General features: G+C 45.4%; 2 protein-coding genes across 2 annotated transcripts; one reads left to right on the forward strand and one right to left on the reverse strand.

Annotated features, from left to right (window-relative positions):
- Positions 1 to 8443: 8443 nt before the first annotated feature.
- On the reverse strand, positions 8444 to 9623 carry K441DRAFT_18656 (uncharacterized protein). The gene is made up of 3 exons (XM_067640405.1): positions 9442 to 9623; positions 8716 to 9385; positions 8444 to 8661 (listed from the first exon to the last, which is right to left on the reverse strand). Exons 1-3 carry the CDS (start codon positions 9445 to 9447, stop codon positions 8555 to 8557), a joined length of 783 nt encoding a protein of 260 aa, XP_067506846.1. The 5' UTR covers positions 9448 to 9623; the 3' UTR covers positions 8444 to 8554.
- Positions 9624 to 12893: 3270 nt separating this feature from the next.
- On the forward strand, positions 12894 to 14375 carry K441DRAFT_548331 (uncharacterized protein; the record flags this gene model as incomplete). Its single annotated transcript, XM_067642956.1, has 2 exons — positions 12894 to 13325; positions 13422 to 14375. The coding sequence occupies 2 exons, from the start codon at positions 12894 to 12896 to the stop codon at positions 14373 to 14375; spliced, it is 1386 nt and encodes a 461-aa protein (XP_067506847.1).
- Between the last annotated feature and the right edge of the window lie 900 nt (positions 14376 to 15275).

Raw genomic sequence — 15275 nt, forward strand, 5'->3', positions numbered from 1 at the left:
AGGCTTTGTTTAGTTCGCGTCCACTACGCAAAACAACCACTCGAGAGACAACACGCAATCGCTCCTACCAAGGCCCGTCGATCACGTCGCGTTTACTAAGAAGAACCGACTCCTACTAAGGCTTCGTTCGGTTCGCGTCCACCACATAAAATCAACACCCAGTACGACCTCTTTACTAAGCGCTAGTACACCTAGCAGCGTTAGCAGCACCCCTACCTACACTACGACCTACACCACGATCTACGCCAGTTAATTATGTCTAATACAGGAACCTAACGTCCAAACTAGGGCAACAGAATTACCTTAACTAATGAGACCACCGCAGAAGATATTACCAGCTATATTAAGTTTAAAATTAATAAGTATACTAAGTATAACTTTAAGGATAAAAGCCTATAGAAATTATACCAAGAGGACTTTAATAATTTTAAGGTATAGACATTTAAAGACGCTAATAGGCTTATACTTAAGGGACTTAAACAACTACTCCAACGTAATAAGGTATAGGTCTTTAACAAGAAAAGTAAGTTAGTACCATAAGTACTATATAACGTCGCTTATAAGGACAACTGTACGGAATAGTTAAATGCAGAAATTTAACTATATATTAACAACAAAGGATCCTTTAATTTGTATGTTATTAACCATCGTCTTAAATTACGTTTATTAACCCCCTTAACGTTATCTGCCCTAACCCCAGCTGTCTTAAATAACCTCCCTACGGCCAAGCCTCTCTCGCCTACGGACGTTATAGCTCCCCCTACAAACGTCACAGCTCCCTCTACAAACGTTATAACTCCCCCTATAAACGTCATAACTCCTATAAAAGTCATAACCGCCGTTAACTACGGCAGAGACTTAGCAACCCTAGTAAAGATATATACGGAGGAAAGCAAATATAGCGGAGAGGATGACAACTTTAACCGTAAGCTTACGATCTTTAACGACCTTTATAATAGAGTTGGTATACCGCAAAAGGCAAAGATTAAAGGCTTTCCGACGATGCTATATAGTATTACTCTTAACTTCTACTACAAGAATAAAGCAACCTATACCACCTTTAACAGCATCTGTAATACCATATATAACCATTTTAAAGGACCGGAATATAAGCGTGGAATTCTAATAAAGTAGAATGCTATTACTCTTAAGATAGTAATAATAAAAAATAAAAGCAAGTCTATAGGGGACTGTCTACAGCTACTGCTTAACGACCTCCGTTATCTACAGTATAGTCTTAACGCTAACCTCTATAACGACGATTTCCTACATAATAAGCTTATCGTCGCTTATTAAGATGTCACTGCTTACCAGGCAGCTTGCTTAAACCCACCTACTACACTTACTGGCCTTATAAACAGCCTATAATCGTCAATTATTACTTATAAGAAGATTAATAGTACTATAGGATAACCCGCTAATGCGTACTTACAGCCTACGGACATATTCTTTACTAACCGTTGCTATTACTAACCGACGTCTCAACTAAGTTTATTAAATAATCGTTATAGCAATAACGCCAGGACGTGCTTTGTGTGTAAAAAAGGAGACTATTAGTTAACTAGGCATACTAAAGAAAAATATAACAAAGTAAGAGAAGGATTTAAGAGACGCGTTTACTAGTACCTCGCGGATAATAATATCGATAACGACTTTAACAAGGACATAGTTCCGACTACCACTAGCGGCAATTTCTTCTACGACGACTATAGTATTAAGCACTTTATGACTTTAAACGGACCAATACTAATTAAAACCGCTAAGAATATAGTTACATCTATAAACAACGATGCCTTTACCTATAGCCTTACCGGTAGCATAGAGCCTAGTACGGAGCCTAGTATAGCAAGGCGCGATAACATTAGTAATAAGAGTAGCAACAATAAGGGTAAGAGCGCCACTTACCTTTATAACGATAAGGACCCTCCTAACCTTACTATTAATATCAACTTCCTTAACTATTATTTTAATGACGATAGATAGGACTACAAATGCTTAGTTAATACCCCGGTAACACCTTATACGCGCCTACCTGTTTCCACCGCAATATCCGCAATATCTATAGCGATATCCGCAATATCCGTAACGATATCCGCAACGTCTACAATATTCGCAATACCTAAAACATCCGCGATTACTACCCTAAGCACCTGTCGACCTATATACTACTCCTTTATACTTTCTTACCTTCTTTCCTTTTTATAAATGTTGCCAGTGTCTATATAAGTAGAGGTTACGTGGTCATATCTCTAATTAGTCATCCTTACGGTGACTTATCAGCCCCCTATTTAGGCACCGCGATCCTTATAATCCTCTACAAAAAGACACAAATAAATTAAAGAACCAGTTACCTCATATTGCAATTGCAGTACCCCCCCGGGTGATACCAACAGAATCCTTTAAGCTTTAATCTCTCTCCTAAGAATCTTTTAATTGATAGTAACTTAACCTTTACTACGCCTATCCCGTTAATCCTTTATTTAAGTATTATATTATTCTCTATTAACTAGTTAACTATTTCTTATAATTATCTTACCGTTATAGGTTATTGCGAGTTAGTGTCCGCTATACTGGTGTTACCCCCTAACCTTAACGTAGTTGCCGCCGTTAATGGCGTTGTGGTGGCTGCTTTTAGTGGCATATTATTTAACTTCTATGTTTAATACTGTAACTAGGTAGTAATTATATAATAGAACCTTCATCGGCAAAATATAGTACCCTACCAATGGCCTCAATGGTTGGTGGTTGACGCAATTGGCGCGCAGTTGAGGGCATTTGGCAACTCGACCGACTAGCCTATGTCGTGTTTTTTTGACACGCAGCCTGCGCGCAGCCTGCGCGTAACCTGCGCGCAGCCTGCGCGTAACCTGCGCGCAACCTGCCAGCAATCTGCGCATTTGGCAACCACAATTATATTTACCTCTTTTATACTAATAGCATATTTTAAATAAATAAAAGCTACTTTAAAGCTATTTATAAGGCTAGTAAAATAAATATTATTTTAGATAATTTAATATAATATAGCGATGGTTCTCTTCTACCTATCTACCTATTGACTTACCTACCTGCCTGCATCGCCTACCTGTCTGCATTGCCNACCTATCTGCATTGCCTGCCTGTCTGCATTGCCNACCTGTCTGCATTGACTACCTGTCTGCATTGCCTACCTGTCTGCATCGCCTACCTGTTTGCATCTGCCTACCTGTCTATATCTGCCTACCCGTCAGCATCTGCCTACCTGTCTACATCTGCTTGCCTGTCTGCATCTGCTTACCTGTCTGTATCTGCCTACCTGTCTGCATCTGCCTACCTGTCGCATCTGCCTACCCGTCAGCATCTCCCTGTTTGTGCCTACCTATCTGTGCTATCTTGATTCGATCGATCGATCGAATCGTTTATAGTGTTCGCTGGCTAGTCGTTGTCGTCTGGCTCTGGCGACGGTCGTCTGGTTCTGGCAACGGTCGTCTGGTTCTGGCGACGGTCGTCTGGTTCTGGTAACGGTGGTCTAGTTCTGGCGACGGTCGTCCGGTTCTGGCGACGGTCCTCTCCTACCTGCCTGCCTACCTACCTACCTACCTACCTACCTACCTGCCTGCCTGTGTCAGTGTATGATTCAATTTGGGGGAGGGGTCGGCCCGATTGAAGGCCCTGATTACATTCAAACGGTGGTCGTCTAGAGTGCCTCCCTAGGAGGCCTTGATTTGATTCGGTGACAGGCCAATATTAAAGCTCTAGTTCAATTCGATCGATCGATTGATTGAATCATTCGTGGTGTTTGCTGGCTGGTCATTCAAACGGTCGTCGTCTGGTTCTGGCAACGGTCGTCTAGTTCTGGCGACAGTCGTCTAGTCCTGGTTCTGGCGATGGTCCTCTACTGGCTGCTGTTCTGGTGCCTCCCTAGGTAGGGAGAATGTAAGGAAGGAAGGGTAAAAAATAAGGTGGCTACAGGGTAGAGGCACGTGTAGAGGCTATCGGTAATATAGCGGGGACCCGAGGCAGAGCTTCGGGTAGAGCCTCTATACGCAGAGCTTCGCGCAGAGCCTCGTGCAGAGCCTCTACATAGAGCTTCGTATAGAGCCTCGTGCAGAGCCTCTGTACGTAGAGCTTCGTGTAGAGCTTCGTGCAGAGCCTCTGTACGCAGAGATTCGTGTAGAGCCTCGTGCAGAGCCTCGTGCAGAGCCTCGTGCAGAGCCTCGTGCAGAGCTTCGTGCAGAGCTTCGTGCAGAGCCTCGTGCAGAGCTTCGTGCAGAGCTTCGTGCAGAGCTTCGTGTAGAGCTTCGTGCAGAGCCTCTACGTAGAGCTTCGTATAGAGCCTCGTGCAGAGCCTCTGTACGTAGAGCTTCGTGTAGAGCTTTGTGTAGAGCCTCTAAGTAATAAGACAATATAAGATTGTATAAGATTATATATATTTGCGTAATTGGTATATAACTTTACCTTAATTGCATGTCAAGAAATATATAGTTACTTTTTAAAGTTGCCAAGTAGGTTAACTGCGTGTTAAGAAATATACAGTTAGCTTTTAAAGTTGTTAAGTAGGTTAACTGCGTATTAAGTTGGCTAAATTGCATGTTAAGTAGGTCAACTGCGTGTCGAGTTGGTTAAATTGCATGTCAAGTTGGTCAATTGCGTGTTAAGTTAGTCAATTGCGTGTTGAGTTGGTCAAATTGCATGTCAATTACGCGAAACGCGAAAACCAAAGTCTACTTGAATCTCATCCTGCGAATATTTTCCCGATGTTATAGTAAGAACTACGATAGGCTTGTTAATGGGCTAGGTATATAGGAAATATAAAGACAGTAGTTAACAACGTAATAATAACTAGTGGAGTAGTTGCCTAATAGATTAACTTTAATTATATTCTAAGAATTACTATAAGAAAGGAACCATCTAGGTAGGAACTAAGGGTCCTTAAATATACAACTATACTCCTATAAAATCCTTCTTATATATAATATACGTCTTATATATAAGGTACGTAAATTCCTCTCATTCCTCTTATTTAATACGTAGCATATTATATGACCTTAGTTACTATTCCTCGTTACATAGTTCTACTGGTTCTATCCTGGACCGTGCCTAAATTAACCAACTAGCTTCTTCCGACTCCTCTCTTAGTAGTCGTAACATTGTACTTAAAGCGTCCGTAACACGTATAGTGTATTTTATATCTCTATACAATCTAAATAATTAACTTAGAAGTATATAGGTAATACTATATGTAGTAAGAATAGTAACGTTTTAAACCAATTGGGAATAATTTAAGCCTATTTAGATAGAGGATATATCCGTATTATTTAAGGGATATATTATAACATATTCCACCATCACCTCGTTTAACCCATCACCTCGTTCAAAAATGCTTGGCAGCACCAACTTTCTTATTAACGCAACATGTCTTAACAACAAAACGCGTCAGCTTCTAACAGAGAAGGTAGAATTAAGCTTGCCCTTTCTGCCTATCGTACTGGCCAATTCAAAAGGCTCCGACGCGCTGCCGCCGCGTTTAACGTACCATTTTTAACGTTAATTAATTAATACAACGGAATTGCGTATCTCCTAGATAGACGCAACGGCCGCCACAAGCTTACCTCGACCGAAGAGCAGACGATCGTCCGATACATCCTTAACCTTAATTCGCGAGGGTTTCCTCCCCAGCTGTATGAGGTGGCAGATATGGCGGATAAACTGTTGACTGCGCGGGGTGAAGAGCTAGTAGGCAAGAACTAGGTAGATAGATTTGTGACGCGTTTAGATAAACTTAAGATAGCTTTTAATCGAGCAAAGGACCGTTAGAGGATACAGCAGGAAGATCCTAAGGTTATTAGCGCGTGGTTTACGTTAGTTAAGAAGACTAAAGTAAAGTACGGTGTCTACGATAAGGATATACATAACTTTAACAAGACTGGGTTCCAGATAGGTATTATTAGCTCTATAAAAGTCGTCATAGGCTCTAAGAGACGTACTTAACCTAATCTTATTTAGCCAGGCAATTAGGAGTGGGTTACCGTTATCTAAAGCATCTGCGCTATAGGGTACGCAATCCCGCCCTTTATTATCTATAAAGGGCGCGTTTATATCTTAGCGTAGTATAAGGAGACAAATATCCCACGTAACTGGAAACTCTCTATCTTTAAGAACGGCTGGACAAATAATAAGCTTAGAGTTGTGTGGTTAAAGTACTTTAACGCGCATATAAAGGCGCGTTAGGTAGGGGGTTACTAGCTACTTATCTTAGAAGGTTACAAGAGCCACCAGTCCTAGGACTTTAAGGATTATTATCTTAAACATAAGATCCTTACGCTTTACATGCCCGCCTATTTGTTATATATCCTCTAGCCACTAGATATAGTCTATTTCTTACCGTTAAAGCTAAAGTACTCCTAGCGCGTTAGAGACTTAGCACGCCGGCACGTCTTCCATATTAATAAAGAAGGCTTCCTATCTACCTTTAGAGACGCGTTTTTTAAGGTGTTTATAATAAAGAACTATTAAAAGGCCTTTAAGGCGTCAGGCTTAGTCCCTATAGACGCTTAGGTAGTACTTAATCATCTTAAAGTACGGTTACGTACCCCACTAGAACCCCCGCGACTAGGGACACCGTAGTAATTAAAGACTTTAAGTAATACGCATGAATTTAGATCGCAATCTAAGTTTGTACGTAAGTCGTTTGGTTAATTACCTGCAATAGCTAGGACTGGCTTCTCACAGCTTATTAAAGGCGCTGAACTAATACTGCACTAAAACGCCCTTTAAGCGTCCCGCATTACTAAGCTTAAAGAGCAATTAGCAGTAATAACTAAGCGAAAAGGGTATAAAAGAAAGCGTATCTAGCAAGGTAGCACTATGGAGTATAGGGAGGTAGCTAATCAGGCAGCTCCTAGGCCGTCTGTAGCGGCCTAGCAGTCTAAGAAGGCTCGTAGTGGAGGTGCCTCAGATAGGGCGCAACCAACTTAACGTCGCTGTGGGAAGTGTGGAGGGACTGGGCATAACGCGCAAACATGTTAAGTAGCTAAGGAGGAGTCTTCTGAGTCAGACGCGAGTACTTAGTATATTTTTTCAGATAGTTCTAGTAGCGATAATGGCGATACAGTAACATAAGTTGGTGCTGCCAAGCATTTTTGAACGAGGTGATGGGTTGAACGAGGTGATGGTGGAATACGTTAATATAATAAATATAATATCTTAGACTAACTTAAAGTTTTAAGCTAGTTGAATATTTTAAAGAGTATGGTTATGGCCTAATATAGCTGTAGAATTGGGCAACTATAGACGTTCTTGTGGTTTAAGGTATTTTGTAGTGCCAGTTTGTCAACCGCGTGCTCTTCGTGTACGTAAACACTGGCCGATATTGGCACGTGCGCAACCCCCAAAATAGTTTCATATTCCCTCTATTCTAACTATCTAATAACAGCTGTGTCTTTCCAGTTCTCTGAATGTGGTCGTTTTGGTAGCTCGTCGTTAATAAACTCCTTCCGATTGTCGGCTTGCGCCTTAGTTAACTCCTTCTCTTCTTCTGCGATCGCATCTATGATTCCCTCGTCCTCCTTATAGTGTCGCTAAATCGTTCGTCCCTCGAGTGTTCGAAAGCCAGGAGGCTTAAAATGCCACGTCTATTAAAGCTTAATACCTGCGTCCTCTGCGATATCTGCCCATAGCTTTCCTTTATCGTTAATATCTACTTCATCGTCGCTAAGATAAAGTGCAATAGCGGCTGTATTACTACGTAAAATCGCTAGCTTTTAACCGCGCGGATTAGGGCCCGAATTAGAGATATTATGTATTATTCGAACCTACTTTGAAGCTAGAATTCGACTCTAGTCACGCTCAGCTACTCCTGTTACTGCACGTATTGTAGCAGATAAGATACACTAGCCAGTAGCTTGTGAGAATAGCCGTGCATAAAGCACCCTATAACGCGACGGCGTTTTAATATCTGTATGTGGCGTATGGATCAGATCAGGAGGAGGCGTATAGTAACGTGCGCGCGAAGGTCGCGATCGAATTGGAGGCATATTGGTTGAGTTATTCAAGGATTAGTTGTGTTGTTTACGAATAAATAAAGCTATTTTGGGGGGTTGCGCACGTGCTAATATCGGCCAGTGCGGCCTACATATAAGGCTACGTAATTATAACATGTAATTTTGAAAAGTTACGCGGATAACCCAAAGTGGAAAGACGAACGCCTTGTTATATACACATGGACGTTATGAATATAATTGCAAGTAACTATGCTAAAATAATAAATTACTAAGTAATAGCACCCGCAAAGGAATGACACAGTAAGCACAAAACAACAATAACTTGGCGTTAGAGGATAAAAGACTGCATGCATGACTAGTCAAAGTTCAAAAGAGTGGGTCGTATGCTATAGTATTGTGAGTGTGATATGTGAGCGGATTCTAGGAAATTTATCGGATGAATGGATGAAAGAGGCTATTCGCGATTATAATAAGAGTGAAGCTTCGTGACGTATTTTTGCTGGCAATGAGTAGCCATGGTCTAGGTTCATCGTAACGTATGTAAGGTTTTGGCACACTTCATGCGAATTTTGGTGTTAATTGAAATATTTCCCCAAATCGCCATTTTCATAACTCTCCAATTCGGCAGCATCGCTTCCGGGGGAGCAATAGACCCTTACGACCATTCCACGTCCGTCTTGCCCTTCGTAAAGCATCGCGTGAGTAAATCATAGGATATTGGACGTGGAATACTTACGAACGTGATCGACGTTATGAGCCCTCCAACTCCGTGTTTGGAAGCAGGTGTGAAGGGCCCAGCTAACATAGTCTGCGTCGACGGAGAATGCAATAAGGGCCAGGAAGAGAGGCAGTTCACCCGTTAACCCGCCGTACTGATGATATTCGTTACTCGTACGAGATGATTCTGGGGCATGATAGTGGTTAGGGAGGAGCATCCTAGGCCAAGTTTGATTGGGCCTTTGAGTTCTTAGTCGGTTATGCTCTCCAGCATTTGTTACGTAGGAAGAATAAGTTTGCCGTTCACTATCCTCGTCCTCATAGTCAAACGATAGAAGGTGCCAACCTTCGTCTTCGCCTTCCGGAGCATCTTCTGAGTCCTGATCTCCTTTATCTTCATCTCTCTCCCCAACCTGTACCGCGGTAGCGTCACATTTAGACGCCCAGAAAATACCTTTATGATGATACACGGAAAATGTCTTAAAGTGCGGACAGTTATCGGGTAGGGCGTTGTAGGCTACCTGAGAGATGGAATGTCCATCGCAATACCAATATAGGCCGGAAACACCACCTCCAATCATTTGGTTCATGCCTAGGGATTCTGGTGGATACCATGTCCCCACAGCATCCACAAAGGGCTTGTGGCTCGGGTGTTCTCGCATGTAATCAATGCGGAAATAATATGAAGGCTGGTGTAGTGGCACCGATTAGAACCCGACTTCAAACCATTCAATGGCATACTAACCGACATGGCAAAGGAAGATTTCTGGCCACTTTTGGTGACGTAGCCGCTCTCAAGACACGGAAATCGAAGATGGAGCTTGCCGGGTGTACCTTCCGGAGAAGAGGAGGGGAACACTCTGCTGCCCGGGCGGGTGGCCCTCCAACTCCAACTTGGTCGCCCTCGCTTTATCCACGAGCCTAGCTTATTGCGGCTCTTGTACTTGTTGCCAACGAAGACTGGATGCGCATCGAGGGTGTCAGACGACCACCTTTAGCTCCAAAGTTGAGGAATTAAATGCGATTGTGATGGCACGCCGCGATAAACCTGCGGGATCCCATAGGGAGGATGGGCCTTGAGGCAAGGATGTGGCCGGCTTGGTGATGGGCTGCATCCATAAAGGCCCCCAATTCCTACCCCGCGGGGTGGCAAGCTGGCAGAGAAAAGCCTCATTATGGATGGAGCGTCTCATCCTACTCTTAACCCCCTGGCTTCTGAAACGGAAAAATGTCTTTGGTAAAGACGGAATTCGATGGAGAATAGCCTATGGTGCTTCCAGCATTGTCGCTCGGGTTCCAATGTTCCATTATGAAGGAGAAGCCGGCGTATCAGGTATGCTGTGAGTTGGCAAGCCCAACGATTCGCAAGAGCTATCGGAGGGTCAGCTGCCTGGCCGACATGTTGGTCTTGTGTGTAGCCCGATCCCCATGCATAATGCCGTCTTCGCGTTAGTCTAGTGGTTGGTTGTGCCGCCTGCAGGCCTAGACAATTCCACTAGGTGGGTTGGGTGGCCAGACTAGAAAACTGCGAGCTTGCAGCGGGCATTCTCGTGTCGAGCCAGCCAGCAGCCAGCAGCCAGCAGGCCAGCCATCGAGGGAAGCGGTGGGATGATCGTCCAGCGCAGGAATAGTTTGACACGTTGCTGCCAAGAGAGGTGAGTGTGTTGGATGGAAGTCAACACTGTCAGTTTCTTCGAGATAGAAATGGATGTATGGAGTTTGGTCGCACGTGCTTGAATAGAGGGATGGAGCCATTGGGATGAGGCTCAAGTCGTCGCTGAGCCGCCGCCGAGTTATAAAGAGGCGAAGAGTCTGACTGGAAGCGCCTGGTCGGTCGGGGGAGAGTGCTTTGCTTTTTATGGGTCGATACGGACTCCTTCTTACTTCGGCGGCTCGTCGTGCGAGATGGTCGAATAAGGACGAGTAGACCCTTCTGAATTGTCAGCCATCAAAAGAGTGATTCACTGAGTGCCTGCTTCACTTTAGAATCGTGGGACCCGAGGGTGATTAAGTACCTGAAGCTTGCAGCAAACGCGCGAGGGCCATCTGCTGACTCGTCAGAAAACAGAAACGCTAAAACGGGGCAAACTGTACACATACTCCCACTGCGGCTTTCCTGGTTGCCTTCTTAGAGTCCTCCCTTCCATTCGAACCTTGAGCATGTCTCCTCCGGCGAGACGCCGGCTAGGCCGACAACGGGGCTCTTCTAATGCTCAATTGGATCCTCAGAGTCCAGAACGTACGCTCTTCCCTGAACCCTTCAGCGCCTTTCTGGTGGTACCGTCGACAAAGGAGACCCGTGCGAGACCGGATTGGGCGGCGTCTTCGCCACATTCAGTGACGAGAATTCAAGTCAGATTGATGATCGACTGCAAATGGCGGAATCGGCCCACCAAGAGCCAGAAGGTTTGGCGGAACACGCTGCGTGAAATGATGTTCACCGGTCACCGACTAGAGTTCTGACGCACGATACAGAGCTCGCAACCCACGCAGCACGGGTAATTTGCATCTATTGGCCAAATTAGCTAGTCCTGCTTATCCCCACGATGGCGTCGTTTGCAATGAAAGCTTCTTCCAACCGCGGCAGGCAACGGGAACCTTGGGCCTGTCACTCTGAAAAGCAGGATCGAATTGGGACTCTTCCCACTCTCAACCATGCCCGATCACCTGCAATTCCTAGGAGATAAGGCCTGATCTCCTGCTCTCGCTTTCTAGGCACGCGCAAGCAGGCTCGGATAACCACGTGAACATATCATTGCACCGTCACCAATGATAAACTGATAGACTCCGAGACGAATGCAACGTGGCACACCCGGTCTATGCTTAGGATAAGATGTAGTCTGTACAGGGTCCTGACGTTCCGCAAGCCTCGACCAGGGGTACGCGGGAATGCTACGCCTCTATCAGAACGCCACTACCACCTCTTCAACTCACTTGCTTTCTTCTTACTTTGTCGTTTTGAACTTGTAACGTCTATTTATAGCATACTGAGACAGAAACAATAAAGTTTGTTTACATGTTTGTTTTTTCTAAGCCAAGAGCTATTTCGATCGGGAAAGGGATAAACTGCAGTCAACTAGACGATACGAAAGACTGAACTACTGCATCACCTACAGACACGAGAACAGTACGAAGCGACTTCTAAACACATCGATGATGCCAATTTGTGAGCTATGCCTGCAACGTACTGTCGGCCGCATCTCACCATCCTGCGCAAGTTATGGCTGTAAAGCTATGATGTGCCTGGGCCCGCGAGACTAGGTATATAACCGAAATCACTGGGATGATTGAGAAAGTTACCTGCCTGAGTAGTTGCAGTCTCCGAAAGATCCAGAAAGTGGGAAGAGATGAATCATGGGGGGGGGGATTGGATTCCCGAATATGTGGATAGGCTCGCGGGAGTGACCATCCGGACATGGGGGGGGGGATTGGATTCCCGAATATGTGGATAGGCTCGCGGGAGTGACCATCCGGACATGGGGGGGGGGATTGGATTCCCGAATATGTGGATAGGCTCGCGGGAGTGACCATCCGGACGGACTGTTCGCGTCCAAAAGGTGAGGTTCTGAGCAAGCTAGCTCACACCCGGCTAAGGATGCACAAAAAGCCCTTCCAGTCACAGTGGTCATTTTCTATCTTGTCTCTCCTCCTCAGCTTCTGAGTCTCTTCGATCCATTGTTGCTTTTTCGTGGCTATGGGGCTGCCTTAGCTGCTGATGGCGGTTCTTAAAGCAGTGTAACCTTGTGCGCAAGCTCGGCTGGCATGTAAGATGCTCGGGAGGGCCAAAGCCCCGTCCCGCATCTCACGTAGGAGGGACCTGATCGGTGAGAGGAAGGATGTTCGGGAGAGTAACCGTTCCGGTAGTTGCTCGAAACCTGGAAATGAAATTGAGAGACTTGGCAGCATTGAAGTGTGGAGACTAGATACAGAGTCAGAGTAGTACAAGGGAAAGGGCCGTCAGCGTCGATGGTCATGTTAAAGGAAGGGAAGACGTCTATGAGGAAAGGATAGGGGGATTGCGCTGAGCCCTCAGAATGATAGGGAAAGAGCCGGGGGCTGAATAAGCCGCATTTTAAACCGAGCTAGTATAATTAAAAAATTTGACTGACTCGCCCACAAACTTCACAACCGCAGCAAAAGTCGAGATATTGTCCTTTAACGGTCTAACAAGGTGTTCCAAAGCCCGTATTAGCGAAAATGTCTACTGAAAAACCTGTTCACACACTTGTTCTGGACGCAGGACCTATCATAAAAAATGAGCCTTCCATTTCCAGTCTCCTAGGGCAATCAGAGTGTCTGGTCACGACTCCAGCCGTCATATCAGAAATCAAGGATGCTACTACTAGGTCTCGTCTAGAGACCACGCTATTGCCCCTGCTAACCTTGAGGAAACCTAAGCCTGCAAACTATGAGATTGTTGCACAGTTCGCAAAGAAGACTGGAGATTTTGCAGTCTTAAGTAGACCCGATCTGGAGATTCTAGCACTTGCCTATGAACTAGAATGCGAGCGAAATGGTGGAAATTGGAGACTACGAAGCGTTCCTGGACAGAAAGGAACAAACGGGTCTCCTCCAAGCAAACAGAATGATCCAAAACCGCAATGCGAGGAGCAAGATTTAGATGCACGTGTTGGAGAAGAAGCGCGAGGCAGCGAAAAATCTAGGTCAGCAGAAATAGCTGAGAGTTCAAACTTGGAGCCCCAGCATGTAGAAGAAGCGCAAAAGGAGGCAGAAGCCAGCCATGACGCACAAGCAACTCATGAGTCAGATACAGTTGATGAAGTCGACCCAAATAAACATGCAGGGGCGTATCAGCAGGAAACAGTCAGTTCCCAGAAACAACAGACCGCTGCCTTAGGGCAAGAATCTCTTGGGACCGCCGATTCTACTCTTTCCCCAGACAGTGTTGGCCAAGACTTGGCAGACCTTCAGCTCACTGCAACCTCTGATTTGACGGTCGGCCCTACATATTCTGCACCAGAATCACAAAATGCAGTACCAGAAGTTCAGGAGGGCCCCGTGTCAGAAGACTCTTCGTCAGAGGACTCAGATTCAGGTGGTTGGATTACGCCATCTAACATTAAGAAGCATCAGGAGAAAGATAGTAGAAGCTCTGTAAAACAAACTTCTGAGCCACAGACTATGCAAGTTGCTACAGTTTCCACCGATTTCGCTCTTCAAAATGTTCTCCTCCAAATGAATCTTAATCTGCTTTCTACAAACCTGCACCGGGTTAAGCATCTCAACACGTACATCCATCGATGTTATGCCTGCTTCTTCACCACTAAGCAGATGGAAAAGCAATTCTGCCCTCGCTGCGGTAAACCAGCCCTCACTCGAGTAGCGTGCTCGACAAATCAGAACGGCGAGTTCAAATTGCATCTGAAGAAGAATTTCCAATGGAACAACAGAGGAGATCGCTACAGCATCCCTAAACCTGTACCAGGGTCGGCAAATGGCCGCATTAAAGGAGGTGGCAAGGACGGATGGGGCCAGGACCTGATCTTAGCAGAAGACCAGAAAGAGTACGTACGGGCAATCGCGAGCCAGAAACGCCAGAAGCAAAAGGACCTTATGGATGAGGACTACCTTCCGGGGATTTTGACTGGAGAGCGGGGACAGGCCGGGGGAAGACCTAAGGTGGGAGCAGGCAGAAATGTCAACTCCAGGAAGAGGTGAAGAGTCTAACCTGACAAGTTTACGGAAATGCATTGCACTGGCGTATAGACTGGAAGGAAGTAAGGGAACATTGTGTGGCCAGAGCATTTACGAATACCCACGAAGTTTTTATTTGAAGTTCTGTTCTTTTGACCACGAAATGTAATTATAGATCTCTTGTCTTAATACAATCCATATTAACAAAGCCAGGGCCATCGAAATCAGACTCTACACTAGCACGAGGTGACTTGGCCTACGAACCTGCTAATCTTTGGATTCAGCAGAGCCAACGCAGAGACGTCGCACAGCGTGCGGGTAGGACCTAGTGGTTGTTGAAACGTCGTGGGCGGTAGTGAAAATTTTTCACATGGGATGGTGAGATCTCGAAAACCACTACTGTTGGCACCCCTTCATCAAAACAGTTACTATACTCCTATTCCAAGCACCTGTGTAATTCACATGGATGCGAGACGAATTCCCAGCGCCCCCAATTGAAAGCATCGATGACCTCTCGCATCGACGAACGAGCGCACGAACGAACGAACAAATACCCCCCCTAGGGCGATCGTCCATGGAGCATGCGATCACTCGCCGTCTAATCGCACGAAACTGCCTGGCAGCCTGGATAAAAACTACACGGTTTTCCTTGTCTCCTCTCTACGGACTGGTCCCCCCTAGGGAGGGCCTGGTAACTGGGACCCAGGCACAAAAGGTACCCAGAACACATACACATCCCGCTCGCCTTTCGGTATCACAGTAGTTAGAACGGATGAATCCCCCTTACGCCTTCGAGGCTCTAGGGGGGAAGTAGGCGTATATGGCAATGGTCTATAAGAGATAGCATACAGGGGACGATCAAGATATGGAGAACTACTAGCATATGGCAATTAACAGCTAGGCCTAGCTGGGACGTAGTGAACC

This window comes from Cenococcum geophilum (genome assembly GCF_001692895.1).
Source record: "Cenococcum geophilum 1.58 unplaced genomic scaffold K441scaffold_10, whole genome shotgun sequence".
In the NCBI taxonomy this organism is placed as follows: domain Eukaryota; kingdom Fungi; phylum Ascomycota; class Dothideomycetes; order Gloniales; family Gloniaceae; genus Cenococcum; species Cenococcum geophilum.